The 15,374-nt window shown below is 41.0% G+C and overlaps 1 protein-coding gene across 2 annotated transcripts in view; it reads right to left on the reverse strand.

Annotated features, from left to right (window-relative positions):
• Positions 1–15,374, reverse strand: part of CDH12 (cadherin 12) — a 503,695-nt gene that overhangs the window by 29,823 nt on the left and 458,498 nt on the right. For both annotated transcript variants that reach the window (XM_007655500.3, XM_039910661.1), the window contains 2 exons: positions 14,627–14,746; positions 5,610–5,777 (listed from right to left, as the gene is read on the reverse strand). In XM_007655500.3, the coding sequence (XP_007653690.1) occupies positions 5,610–5,777; positions 14,627–14,746 (288 nt within the window). The remainder of the gene's footprint in view (positions 1–5,609; positions 5,778–14,626; positions 14,747–15,374) is intronic.

A 15,374-nucleotide genomic window follows, 5' to 3' on the forward strand; every position in this document is an offset into this window, starting at 1 on the left:
TATCACTTCCTCCCATCTGTAATTTATTATAGTGTCTATACCTCTACTAGACTATCAAATCACTGAGGGCAGGGATTGTCTCCGCTACTGGGAACTTTCAAGTATCTGGTACTGTGCTCTGCACAAAGTATATGTTCAATTCACTCATTCATTCAATTGCATTTATTAAGTGCCTACTTTGTGCAGAATACTGTACTAAGCGCTTGGGAAAGTACAGTAGCACAATGAAGAGTGATACCCTGCCTCCAGTGAGCTCACAGTAGATGAAAGGCTCCACCCAACAAACCTATGGTTTTAGTTCAGCTGAATGCTAACTTGGGTTCATTTACTTTCTTGAGAGCTCCTTAACCCACTGCCATTTTGGGGCATCTGATAGTTCTCCTGATCAAATTCTCGTCCTTGAGACGGCCACCTGTACTTCTTATTTTTACACAGACATAGACACAAAATTCTGCTACTGCATCCTGACCAAATGGTCCATTACAGTATCCTACTCTCAACTGACCTATCCAGGATGTTTAGACCAACAGTGTAATGGTCGCCATACTTGGCTTACATATCAGTGGTTACTGATGTGTCACATATTATGAACGGCTATTCCTCCTAGGTTAATCTCTGGCAATCTGTTATGGAACTGTCATCCATTACTTAACGCAGATCCCTGTTATGCCAACTACTAAGTTCAACCTGCACAAATTCCTCTGACAGGTAGCTCTCTATGTTCACTGCACACAGTACTGAGTGTTTTCTGTTGGCTGTTTGGGGCCTGCTATCTTCAGGATTTAAAAACTGCCTTGTATTCTAAGTGGAAACGGTGCCACCAGGATAGAGGCAATATAAATTCCAGACACGGTCTCTGTCCCCCATGTGTCTCTTAGTCTAAGGGAGAAGGAGAACCGGTAGTGAATCCTCAATTTACAGATGAAGAAACTGAGGCCCAGAGAAGTTAGGTGAGTTGCCCAATCTCACACAGCCCTTTGCCCTTCCCACTGGGCCCCATTGCTACTGGATTACAAAATATACAGTGCTAAGTAGTTGCTCAGTAAATATCACTGATTAACTGAGATGTCAGAGGAAGAGCAAAAAAAAAAAAAGGTGGAAATGCAGAATGGACATTTATGCTAACTTTCCTGATCCCACAACTCTGAGTTTCAAGTCACTCACTCTGTTATTGATTTAGCAGCTCTATGGTACGTACTCAGAGAAGATACTCCCCTATTGGCATAAGTCTGCAGATATACCTCCTACGTATAAGAAAGGAGAAAGGACTCATTTTCAATTCATCATTTAAATGAGGGTTCAAGGAGTCGCACCATCCAACTCCTGAACTTTCTTCTTGCATGACGTACTACATAACCTTTGAGAAAGGCCATGTGATCAAGAAATAAGGGAGAATTGTTAATTGTTTAAGCAAACACGATAGCATATAAATTTATCATTTCATTATTTTTGCAAAAGTCTTTAACGAGCCACGAAAGAAAGCAGTATGAAATAGCTTATCTTTACCAAAATGAAATTGTAGAACTGTATGCTTTTCATTTTCTTATGACAAAAACAAAATCACCAGCAACTAGTCAATATGCAAATTACTTGATTCTAAGGCAGTCATCTGCTGGTAAGGGCATAGATGGAAAAAAAAAGAGGTTCTTTGTATGTTGTCTTACTGCTCCGCATTACGACTTGATGAAAGTCACACCACTGTGGCATAAGAGATCTTTCATACTTGATTTTCTTTTTCGTATTTTCTTAAAGACCCGAGGCTAAAGAAATCTGCTCAAGTACAAATTAAATGGTAATAAGAATATTGCCAATTAAGTAAAAGCATTCTGATAACAAAGTAGTGTCCAACAGACATTTTGCCTTGTATACAATATAACATTATATTATATACTGGTGAAGGGAGAGATAGAGAGAGGGAGAATATCACATCACTAGGGATCTAAAAAAGAAAATACCCCTTTAAGGCACTCTTTCAGAGACTTATGTGTGCCCCATGTGGATCATCATGCTTTTGGAAACATAATTTTGCACTCCAGAGTTATTCCAAGAGTTAAATTAATTTCTTAATATACATTGAGGAACAACAGATGCAGAGATGACTCAGACAGTAAGACATTTTCCTTATCACTTTCCTTAAATCTTATGTCAAAATCATCCACTAAAAGAGTGTCAGCGTTATGATCTCTATTCTTCAAATCCTGCTGTTGTACTGCAAAATGCCTTCTTCACCATACCCATATGACCAAGTCAAACTTCTAGTTGAATTCAGGAAAAAACTTGCATGATTTTCCCAAATTCTGGGCAAGATACCAACCAATTAATAGTATTTGGTGAGTACTGCCTTAGTCCTAAGCACTGTACTCTTGGGAAAATGCAAGAGAAGCAAGAAATATATTCCCTGTCCTCAAGGAGTATACAACATAATTGGGGAAACGAACATAAATTGTTTACTGATACGGTACTAGGAACAGGATGAAAAATAGTAATCCGACAGGTAATAATACGAACCTGTCAGGACAAAAGTAAGCTCATTATGGGCACAGAACATGTCCGCCACCTTGGTACAGTGGTCTGCACATAGTAAGCACTTAGTAGATACTGCTGATGATGATAAAGAGCTGAATCAAAAAAAAATAAATATATAAACAATGTATATGAAGTATACTAAATTTGTGTTCCAAAGGGGTATACATCTAGTGGGGTATGCAGATTTTAGTTTTCCTGGTTCATACACTGGCAGGATGAGCATGTTGGAGTGGGACTGTGACAGGGTGCGGGGGGACGGGTCAATATGGACTGCTCTTCTTGCTGCTATTTGTGCTCAGAGTGGGGAGTGACTGGGAGATTTCCACCCATCCTTGAAGCAGGACTGCAGTATTTAGCCCTCCACGCTAGCCAGATGAATTTTTTTTCAGGATTTCATCACCTCTGGAAGTCATAGCACCAGGAGACGGGTCTCTCCGTCTGGCTGAATCATTTGATTATAAAATGGCAGATCATCTAATGCTCTGAAAGAGTTAATGCAACTTCCAAAGGTACATCATTTATTTCCATTGGGATATTCACACATTGGGAGAATCTGGCTCAATATTTTGAATGACTCCAGTAATTAGAGTTCTAACATATGTAGAATACAAATAGTGCCAGATATGTGTTACATATTGTGATGATTGTCACAAGGGAGATTAAACAATTTGTGACTGACTCAGAAATGTTTGTGTTTTTTTAATTACTGAATAGCACTTTAAAATGAACCAAACTGTTGTAGAGAGGAATAAAACTATTTCATTCAATTATTAAAACTAGTTTAAAAAAAGCAACGATGGTATTTTAATATGTTTCCTAAGTAGCGTCAACAATACCGGGACCTGATTGTCATACCGGGTGCCGCTTTTTCTTGACAGTTCAAATACTGTGCTAAAATAGACAATATACTGTGAATCAGGAGATGTCCTTAGGTTCCTCCTAAAGAGCTACTGGTCAGCGATTGACAGATGGGCCTTGGGGTGCTAGCAACAATCCTTCTCACCCCGTCATTCATCTGCCTGTGCTCTGGGACTGCCGTGAGACCCTTATGATTGGATAGTTAATAAATGAGCATGGAAGCTTAACCAGATCTGAACCCATCAGGTAATTCACCTGAGGCCTGGAGTCATGTTTGCTTTGTTCACCTAGTTCTGGGGCTGCTCTGGCAACATCGACTGTCCTTGTTAGACCCGTTTAAGGTAGATATGTGACCCAAGTGATATGTTTGAGGGAAATTTCCTTCCCCTACTTTGCTCCCACACAGCCAAGTGGAGGAGCTGGTATTAGAACCCAGGTCCTTCTGACTCCCAGGCCCATGCTCTGTCTACTAGAACAGGCAGCTTCTGTGCATCCACTATCTGTGGACGGAATGGAAAATTGAAGGCAGTATGGAAAGTAGGGTTATTTAAGACAGTCAACTTAAACCTCCTGCAAATGCTTAAAGAAAACCTTTGAACTCTATTTCTTCTACAATGATAAAAAAGAAAATAACAAGAAGGGCATCTTGTTTCCCAATCCGCAAGTCAGAAGTCTTTAGCTGAGAAGTTCGAATGGAATATTTTGCTCTGCTCTTGCAGTGGTTTCATTACATCAACGTGCTCAAGTTCAATAATTTCAAACATGCATACTTTGAAATTAAAAAGAAGGAGACCTATGCTTTTAAGATGACATAAAAAAATGAGATAATCACTCTTCCTCCATCTTTAGACCTTTTATCTTAAGTGGTATTAGTTAAGGGCTTAGTGTGGTTCCCGGCACTATACTAAGCACTGGAGTATATGTAAATTAATCAGGTTGGATTGTTTGAATGTCGGTCTCCCAATCTACGCTATGAATGCCTCGTGGGCAGGAAATATGTCTAACGACTCTGTTATGCTTTATTGTTCTAAGTGCTTAGTACAGTGTTCCGCACATAGTAAACACTTAATAAAATGATTGACTGATTTATGAGGGCAAAGGAAGCTATAATTAAGTTCATAAGTGCTGTACTAAATACATAAGTGCTCTATTAAATGAATGCATTTATTAAATATTTGCTAGGTGTCAAGCACTGTGCTAAGTGCTGAGGTGTCCTTGTGGAAAGGGTAAAGACCTGGAAGGCATAGGACTGGAATTCTAATTCCAACTCCACCACTTGTCTGCTATATGAGCTTAGACAAATCACATGACTTCTCTCTGCCTCAGTTACCTCCTTTGTAAAATGGCGATTCAATTCTCCTCCCTTTGATTTAGACTGTGAGCCCCATTAGGGGCAGAGACAGTGTTCAGTTTGAAACCTATTTATCTACCCCATTGCTTACTACGGTGCATCAATTGCACTGTATTGATTGCACTAATAATAAGCAATAAGCACTAACCAAGTACCAAAAAAAAATGTAAGATCGGAACAGTAAGGAATTCGGTTGGGTAATAGTTAGCAAGTGAAGCAAGTGACTTACATGAGCTAACAAAACAGGAAAATTTACCTGAAAATAAAACCAGAATAATAAAAGCAGGTGCAACCATCTTTAGGTGTCTAAGAAAAAATGTTTTTATCCTAAATTCCTTGAAGTTAAGATTATAATGCAAGTCTTAGTTGTATCTAAATTTAGGTCATCAGTAGCTTTAGCATTTCCATAAGGAACCCATTTCAAATGATCCCACTTCACATCAAAAGAAAAACACATATGTATATTTTTTCCATCAGTAAAAATCACAATGCGGCCTACAAGACATTACCTTTAGAAGTGAAATGTACAGGTAATTCATTCAATTGTACTTAATGAGCGCTTACTGTGTGCTAAACAATAATGGGGTTAACCATACAGAGGCCATTAATATTTTCTTTGTTTTCAAAAGATATTTGGCTAAATTTACTTAGCTCCTCAGTCAGTTGCCTTCCCACTTCAGGTTGAAGTAGGAACTGAATGATGTCTTTGCTTGATATCATTAGAATAGCTGGATTACATTCATTCTACCCACTTTTCGCCATTTTCAAACTCAGAGAGCAATTTACACTGATTGCACTTAGAGATTGTATGCAAAATGGAACTCATTGCGACTTCACCATGATGATACCATGATGATACCATGATGCTACATACTTTTGGGGAATCTAGGTGGATTGTCGTTGACGTCGGTGAGTGTGATATTGACAGTAGTGGTTCCTGCTAAACCTCCCAGTTGTCCTCCCATGTCCTTGGCTTGGATGAGCACTTGATATTGTTCTTTGACTTCCCTGTCCATGTTTGGCAAAGCTGTTCTTATTACACCTTGAAGAGACAAAAAAAAAAATCACATGAAATAGCTTCAAAAATGTAGTATTGACTTCTTCCTCGTAGGGTCTGTGAAAGCAGAAACAGGAGTGAAGGGACGGAGAAGCTGGGAAAGGAAAGGCTAATGGCTGCTGATGGAAAACTTTGATCCAGCTCTAAGCCAAGCGCTTCTGTTTGATTCAAAATAATCATGTGACCAGTGGAGGTGATTGAAGAAGGGAGTTATGATAGTAATTTTAACGATAATAATGATAACAAGAATTGTGACATTTTAAGTGCTTACTATGTACTGAGCACCACTCCAATCACTGGCGCTGATACAAAACCAATCAGATCGGGCAAAGTTCCTGTCATGTGTGGGGATCACATATTAAGGTGGAGGGAGCACAGACATTTAAACTCCATTTTACAGATGATGAAAGTGAGGCTCAGATAATTTAAGTGACTTGCCCAAGTCACACAACATACAAAGGACAGAGCCAAGATTGGAATCCAGGTCCCCTGACTCCCGGGTTCACGCTGTAAGATGATATAGGTAGCTAGACTGAAGAGGGGAGACTCTGGAGACAGGGAACCAGTAAAAAGGTTGTAATCAAACCGGGTGGAATGAAGTCTTGGACGAGAAAGGAGGCTGAAAAGATGGAAGGATAGTAGAAGTTCTGGAAAAAGTGGAGGGATAACCAGGGAGACAGCAATGGACAGTATCTGAAAGTTTAGTGTTAGAAATGAGTCAAGGTTGTCATGAAGGGTAGAGTTTCGAGAGAGCGGGCATGATTTAATAAAATCACTCCATCAGAACAGCTTAAGCAACTCATTGTCTTAGGCTAGAACACCAGTTTTCTATGTGGGCTTGCCTCTCCTTAGTTAAATTGATGGCATCTCTGGTCAAGAATATCAGATGGACCTTAATCAGGGCTCAGCACAGAGGAATTGATTTCAGTGCTTGCTGTTTGTTCGCCATCTCTCAAACCCATTCACCCCTGTCAGTCTTAGCCCTGCTGGGGCACAGATTGTCATGAGCCAGTAGGCAAGCAGGGTGAAGAAGATTGAAAAATTACCCTGAAGGTGTTTATTTTTTTTTACATGCAGGGCCCATTCAGGGCAGAAGTGACCAAAGTATAGAAAGATCATTGACATTCTTTAGCACTTTGCCTTGGTAGTTGCTGTAATCAATACATCAGGGGTACTTACACTTGGGAAAGTATAATCCAAGGAGTAAACACGATTCCTGCCTACAAGGAGCTTGCAATCTAGGTAGGGATACGGACATTAAAAGACACTGCAGATACATACAGAAAAGCTGAGGTGAATATTAAAGGGTTTACATCTGAGTGCAGCCCATGCTGGCCAAATAGTTTACGGAACTCCTCACTGCCCAGAAGATTCTAGGTGGCAATTTAGTCAGAAACCTTCACCCCTGAAAGCATATCCCCGGCACTAGAACGAAGGACTCCTTTCCTGTTCCTCCTTTTCTCTTCTCTCTGGACCAACATCAGGGCACTAGGCCAGAATACCACGAGAATGACATGCTAAAGTACCTCCTGAATCCGTAGCCTCTCATATCCATTTTAGCATCACCCAGTTCTGAGAGTCTCTCCTCTGGCTGTCTTTCCTAAACTATACTGACCCCCTGAGCACTGAGAGCTTCTCAATCCATTCTGGGTCAGCAGCTCGACTTCCAACTGACTGACCCAGCGAAGCTGCTGCCTCTGTCCTTGAGATTCCTCACGGCTAGTGTTGACTCTTCAGCCCTGCAATTCTTCTCAAAGAGCCCGGCCCCCAACAGGCCCTCCTCCTTACCCTGTCACGTGGAAACTTCAGGCTCCTGGGAAAAACGAATGGATATAAAGCGACTGGCAGCAGGTATAAACGGTGAGAAAGTAGGAAGGGATGTAACTAGTTGCATCGTGATAGACTGGGATTGTAGGTAGAAGTAGATTAGGTGAAATCAAATGAAGGATGGGTTTAGGTACTACAGGGAGCTCTGTCAGAATGTAATATGTTAGGAGGACGTTCTGACATCCATCTTAAAGCTCAGTACTGCCAATCGTAGAAGCAGAAATTCAAAGTTAAGGTGGCTTGGGTGGATTTTAAAAGCAACACTCCAGTTGTAAACGTATACGTTGTAATAGAACCTACTGGGGAAAGAATCCTAATTACCTATGCTTTACAGGTTAATGAATATTAAACTTGTATTCACCGATACACATCTTGAAATATTTTTATTGTTCAATCCTGTGTACCTGTAATTCTTTTATCATCAATCCATTCGTCTTAAAACTGCAAATACACACAATCATAATAATAGTGGCATTTGTTAAGTATTTACTATGAGTCAAGCTCTGTACTGTGGGGAAGCAGCGTGGCTCAGTGGAAAGAGCGTGGGCTTCAGAGTCAGAGGTCATTGGTTCGACTCCCGGCTCTGCCACTTGTCAGCTGTGTGACTGTGGGCAAGTCACTTCACTTCTCTGTGCCTCAGTTACCTCATCTGGGAAATGGGGATTAACTGTGAGCCTCATGTGGGACAACCTGATTACCCTGTATCTCCCCCAGCGCTTAGCACAGTGCTCTGCACATAGTAAGCGCTTAATAAATGCCAACATTAATTAATTACTAAGTTCTGGGGTAGATATGAGATAATCATGTCCCACATGGCGCTCACAGTCTAAATGGGAGGGAGAATAGGCAGTGAATCCCTACTGTGCAGATGAGAGAACTGAGGCCAATCAAGTAACCTGCCCAAGGTCAAGCAGCACACAAGTGGTGTAGGTGGGATTAGAACCCAGGTCCTTCATTCAATCGTATTTATTGAGCACTTATTGTGTGCAAAGCACCGTACTAAGCACTTGGGAGAGTACAGTATAACAACAAACAGACACAGTCCTACCCACAGTGAGCTTATAGTCTGGCGGGGGGAGACAGACGTTAATAAGAATAAAGAAATAGAGGTAAGAGTCTGGAGGAAATGGGATCTGCATGGAAGCTGACACAGTAAGTCTACATTAGATTGTAAACGCCCCAGAGGCAGGGATTGTGTCTTCCGCCTTCTGTATACTCCCAAGTAGCTCCTTCAGTGACCCCAAGTTCTGAATACAGTGCTCAGCACCCAGGCACTCCAATTAAAATCTGCCGATGATGATAATCATGCTTGAAGTGGCTGATTAAAAAAAAGTATTCAAATTAGCATGCAGAGTACAATGCTATGCACAAGGCAGGTGTTCACTAAATACTTTTTAGGAGTTGACTGGTACCAATTAGTAATATTCTGTGTACTGTATGACATGAGGACACCTGAAAAGGAGGAAAAAATCTGGCACCATTTGATAGAGTAATAAAGAATATTTGGGGGACAGTGGTAGATTGTCTTGATTTTTTTTTTCCAGTTCCTGGAGGGTAGGTTAAAAATTTACTTTAAATAAATATACCTAATGGGTTCTCTGCATGAAGAGTTGCTTGTCATTCTGGATCAGTGTGCCCAATCAGCCACTCATTTTCCTCTCTTAAAATCTGAGGCATTTAGTAATTTCCTATTTAAGCAAACTCCATCTCTAAGAAAAATCAATGGGAAGAATGCTCCTTTGGAAAACAGTTCATGCTTGATTTTATTCATTTGAGAAAAGGCATGGCGTATTGGATAGAGCACGAGTCTGGAAGTCAGAAAGTCAGACGTTCTAATCCCGGCTCTGCTGCTTGTCTGCTGTGTGACCTTGGGCAAGCCCCTTCACTTCTCTCTGCTTCAGTTAGATCATCTGTAACGTGGGAATTGAGAGTATGAAACCGATGGGGTACAGAGACTGTGTCCAACCTGATTTGCTTATATCCACTCCAGCACTTGGTAAGGTGCCTGGCACACAATAAGTGCTTAACAAACATCACAATTATTATTATTATTATTATTGTTATATTATTATCTCAGAGCTCTGGTGGAAAGTCCCTGGCTTTGCCTCCTCTCATTCTCTCCTGCCCCAAATCCACCTCCAAAGCGTTTTTAAGGACCTTACTCACCCCTTCAAACCAGGAACCATCTGGAAAGCTCAAACCACTGAGCTGACACTTTGACTTTCTAGAGAAGTCCTGCAAGTATTTGTGTTGGTTAGCACCAGGGGCACTTGGAGACTTTCCAAGCATCTGAGTTATCAACTAAGTGATTCCATCATTCCGGAGAAGGTACATGTAGATACCCTATTTTCCACTTTAGCCACTGTTTTAGTTGTCTTCCTGCTGTTTCTATCAGCTTCCTCTCTCACATATGTATTATCCCCTTCCTCAGGACTTGTATTTTGTATATTATTAATTGTACAGTCAACTACTAATTCCTAAAACTGATTCCATATTGTCAGTATTTCCCTGTCTATTTATCCAATTTATCCTTTCAGACTGTAAATTCTTTGTGGGTAGGGATGATGATGATGGTATTTCTTAAGTGCTCACTATGTACCAAGCACTGTTCTAGATGCTGGGGTAGATACAAGCTAATCAGGTTGGACATAGTCCTTGTCCTACACAAGGGTTCACAGACTTAATCTTCATTTTGAGATGGGGAAACGAAGGTACAGAGTAGTGAAATGACTTTCCCAAGGTCATGCAGCAGATAAGGAGGAGCTGGGATTAGAAAGCAGGTCCTTCTGACTTCCAGGCAGACCCCTGCTCTATTCACTAGGCCATGAACTGCTGCCTTGCTAGTACAGTCACTCATCATATCCGACTGGATTACTGCATCAGCATCCTTTCTGATCTCCCAACCTCTAGCCTCTCCCCACTTTAGTCTGCTGCCTGGATTATTTTTCTACAGAAACACTCTGGGCATGTCATGCTCCCCTGCCCCCCTCAAAAATCTCCAGTAGTTGCCTCTCAACCCTCGCATGAAGCAAAAACTCTTCACTATTGGCTTCAAAGTTCTCCATCACCTCGTCCCCTCCTACCTCACCTCCCTTCTCTCCTCCCACAGTGCAGCCCACACACTCTGTTCCTCTGTCACTAACCTCCTCACCGTGCCTCATACTCGCCTGTCCTGCCGTCGACCCCTGGCCCACATCCTCCCACTGGCCTTGAATGCCCTCCCTCCTCACATCTGCCAAACTAGCTCACTCCCACCCTTCAAAGACCTACTGAAAGCTCACCTTCTCCAGGAGGCCTTTCCAGACTGAGCCCCCTTATTCCTCTGCTCCTCCTCCCCTCCCCATCGCCCCTACTCCCTCCTTCTGCTCTACCCCATCCCCACTCCACAGCACTTGTGTACATTGGAATATATTTATTAGTCTATTTATTTTATTCATTTTCGGTATATATCTATCATTCTATTTATTTTGATGGCATTGATGCCTTTCCGCTTGTTTAGTTTTGATGTCTGTCTCCCCCGTCTCGACTGTGAGCCCGTTGTTGGGTAGGGATTGCCTCTATCTGTTGCCAAACTGTACTTTCCAAATGCTTAGTACAATGCTCTGCACACAGTAAGTGCTCAATAAATACGATTCAGTGAATGAACGAATGAATTGAGTAAAGTACAGTTCACCCAATAAGCATCACTACTGCCGCCCACCTTCTCACCGTCCCCCTTTCTCGCCTATCCCGCCATGGGCCCCTGGGCCACGTCCTCCTGCGTCCTGGAACGCCCTCCCTCCTCACCTCCACCAGACTCATTCATTTCCCCTCTTCAAAACCCTACTTAAAACTCACCTCCTCCAAGAGGCCTTCCCAGACTGAGCTCCCCTTTTCCCTCTGCTCCCTCTACCCCCCCTTCACCTCTCCACAACTAAACCCTCTTCTCCCCCCTTTTCCCTCTGCTCCTCCCTCTCTCCCGTCCCACCCCCTCAGCACTGTACTCGTCCACTCAACTGTATATATCTTGATCACCCTATTTATTTTGTTAATGAGATGTACATCACCTTGACACTATTTATTTGCTATTTTTTTAATGAGATGTTCTTCCCCTCGATTCTATTTATTGCCATCGTTCCTGTCTGTCCGTCTCCCCCAGTTAGACTGTAAGCCCGTCAAAGGGCAGGGACTGTCTCTATCTGTTACCGATTTGTACATTCCAAGAGCTTAGTCCAGTGCTCTGCACATAGTAAGCACTCAATAAATACTATTGAATGAATGAATGAATATCAACACCACACAGTGGAACTTGAAATTCTATCCCATTTTGTTTCTCGTTCATCATTCTCTCCAGGACTACATTTGGGACAAATGTCACACTTGCCCAATCCTTATTATGCCCTTGCACGAGCCTGTCACCATATTAAAAAAAAAAAAAACCCAAAACACCTCACATAAGGCTCATTTATAATGAGCATCTTGGCTCATATCTCCTTTAGTCTTCTGCCAGCCATGGAGGCTTGTCTTTGTCATCCCACATATTGCTGCAGACCCAAACCGTCTAGAGTTAAAATTAAGTAGACCATATGTTCTGCCAGGCATGTCTTAATGGTGGAATCAGAGCCAAATGATGAAATGATTCAGCAAAGTATGCAATGGGCCCCATTACATTCTGTCAGAGAAAAGCAGTTATGAATTGAAAATGGCTGATTTAAGAGAGCAAAATGCCCCGTACTCTACAGCTTAATTCTGTACCTCAGGATTGACCTTGTGTACCTGAATTGGGAACAACAACTGAATTGATTTTTTTGTGTGTGGTGGGGGGGAGGGGGACTACTCTCAAAACTCAGTACAGAGTTAAGTGCTCAATAAATGCTAGTAATATAAATAATCCTACCAATTCAGCCAGTGGTAACAATAATAATAATAGTTGTGATATTTGTTCAGCACTTACTATGTGCCAGGCGCTGTTCTAAGCACTGGGAATGAATACAAGGAAATAGGGTTGAACACAGTGCTTGTCCCACATGGGTCTCACAGTCTTAATCCCCATTTACAGATGAGGTAACTGAGGCACAGAGAAGTGAGGTGACTTGCCCAAGGTCATACAGAGGACAAGTGGCTGAATCAAGATTAGAACTTATCACCTTCTGACTCTCAGGCTTGTGCTCTGGCCATGCTGCTTCACTGCCGTCTACCTGACTGACAGTAGTGGAGCTATAGTTATTGGCAGATAGGTTTATAGCGGGAAGTTGGACAAAATCTCCTTGGCTCGGGAGTTTTAAAGATTTTATTTCAGGCCTACTTAGATATGGATAAACGATCACTTGTCCATGATACAGAATGTATTGCAGCAGCCCAAAATATACACCTTCAAAATCCAATTTCAAAATCCTGCCAGAGGGGTGCACAACTGTGCCTTCTTAAGACCCTCAGTGTGCACAAAAATATCAGAGCCATAAATTGGTCCGGAATGGACAGAAAAACTCACAGGTGAGAATAGAATCAGTGCTAGGGTTACTCAGTAGGGCAAATTAGGAAACCATTTATGCAGTCAATCAATTGATCATATTTATTGAGTGCTTATTTATTGTGTATGCAGAGTACAGTACTAAGCACTTGGGAGAGTACATCATCCTATCCACTGAGGTACGAGTTTGATCTTTTGCCACACTTCATTTGGAACAAGTAAACAAACAAAATTGGGTGTGAAAGTGTGGGACAAGTTGTGTGAAACCTTTATTTATTGAGCACTTAGTGTGTGCAGAGTGCTGTACTAAGTGCTTGGATAAGTACAATACAATGGAGTCTGTAGACATGTTCCCTGACCACAGTGATCTTACAGTTCAGAGCAAAATACATGGTCCCTTCCCTCTTAGGGTTTACAACTTAATGGACTCTGTTGACTACAGTTACATTTCCTTTGGATAGGAAATAAAACAAAAAAGATTAACATTATACTGTGAAAACAATAGTTTTGTCAATGTGCTTATTTGGTGGGAAAAAAAATGACCCAATAAATACGAATTGATAGGGAAAGGGATTGGAAAGTATTTTTAATAGCCGGATCAAGAACCCTCCAAACATTTCACTATGAAATTTTGGTGCATTTTTAAATCCCTCCCACAATCCAAATTCAATTAAGAACTTTGAATTTAAGACTTTACAGGTCACTGGAAAAGTCATTCTTCTATTTCTAAAGTAAGCTCCTGGCCCTAATCTGTAGAATGATGTATTGTAGAAAGACATCCTTGACAACGAGGTATCTGTCTTTTTTTTTTTTTTTAGTTTTAGCATTGTGTGACATGAAGTTTCTGCATGCAATTATCTATCAATCAAGAAGTACAGCTATTTAACTATCTAACATTCAAGCATGGCTTCCCTATAATCTGGTTTATCGAGAATAATTCCTGCTTGGATTCCAGATTCCTATTTTCCTTTTTGCAAGAGTCCTTGTTTTTACTCCATCATTGAGTGATTTTGCTAGACGGTAGTGAAGGCATCATAGTCAGAGATGAAAAAAATAGGTCGTGGGACATATAATGTTTGGAAGTTTCAAGCTCACATTTGTTCTTTTTCCCCCTGTTATGGCAACAATAACCCAGTTCCCTCTATGTTGCTGGAAGTTAAGTACTAATCAGAAAACCAGACTATGGTAAAAGATTCCTAAACCCAAAAAAAGAATGCTGAAATAAATTGTCATCTGATCCAAGAGAGAAACCATCTCCTGAATCTAAAAAGAACAAAAAAAAAAAAAACTTTTAAAATATGAAACCTGGAGAAGCTCTAAATCAAAAATCCATAAAAAATTAGAGATAGGTTTCACTTTATTCAAAACGCTATCGATGGAAAAAAGTGTCCTGCTCCACTCACTTACTGAGCAAAGATTATGTCCTGTGGATTTTAATGCACAGCTCCCTGGATTTTTACTGCTTAGACAAGGAGATGCAACTAGAGCCGCCAAGGTTTAATTAAACTTTAAATATTTGAAATGGTGATGATAACTCTGTCGCTGATAAAATATTTACCTGTCTTAGGATCGATCGAGAAATAAGGTTGTCCCTGAAGGATGCTGTAAACCACTCTGGCACTGTTCCCATAAGTAGGATCATCTGCATCCATGGCTTTCACCTGGAGCACATACGCACCTGCACAAAACACGACAACACAAGCATTTGCTGTTTTCAAGTTTATCACAACTTAAGTTATTGTGGTTTTTTTCCTATTTTACGCAGCAGGGAACTTTCCTGATATAGTTTGGAAGCTTCTGTAGAACATAAATGAAGGCAGAGAAAAGGAAGCCTTGATGATAAAGAGCAGTGATGCAGTTAATGCCACTTACATGTCATTTTGATATGGTTTAAATGGAAGTTATGGACTCTGAACATCGCAAACACTGAATTGATTCAGACGCTAAAACAGTTACAAACATGGCTGAAATAAGTTCACTCCAGAATTTAAGATTCACTAGCACGATATCAGCAAAAGGATTCTAAGGTCTTTAAACGTGCTAATCCTACCGACTTTAAGCCATCTACAATTATATTTGGAAATCAACACCTCCATTGCAGGTTTCCTAAAGTCTTCATTTACTGTAAGACAACCGAAATCCCTGATAACATGCATCATTCTAAGGTGAGATAAAGCTTTCTGGGAGCTTGTGATCAAATTTTAAAATATTAATGAAAGGACTGAGAGTTGATCCCCAAATAAAGTACTGAGTTGTCTCTGATGAACAACAGGCAAGTAACTGAATGAATGAACAAATAATGGTAT

The sequence above is a fragment of the Ornithorhynchus anatinus genome, chromosome X3, assembly GCF_004115215.2.
Source record: "Ornithorhynchus anatinus isolate Pmale09 chromosome X3, mOrnAna1.pri.v4, whole genome shotgun sequence".
NCBI lineage: Eukaryota > Metazoa > Chordata > Mammalia > Monotremata > Ornithorhynchidae > Ornithorhynchus > Ornithorhynchus anatinus.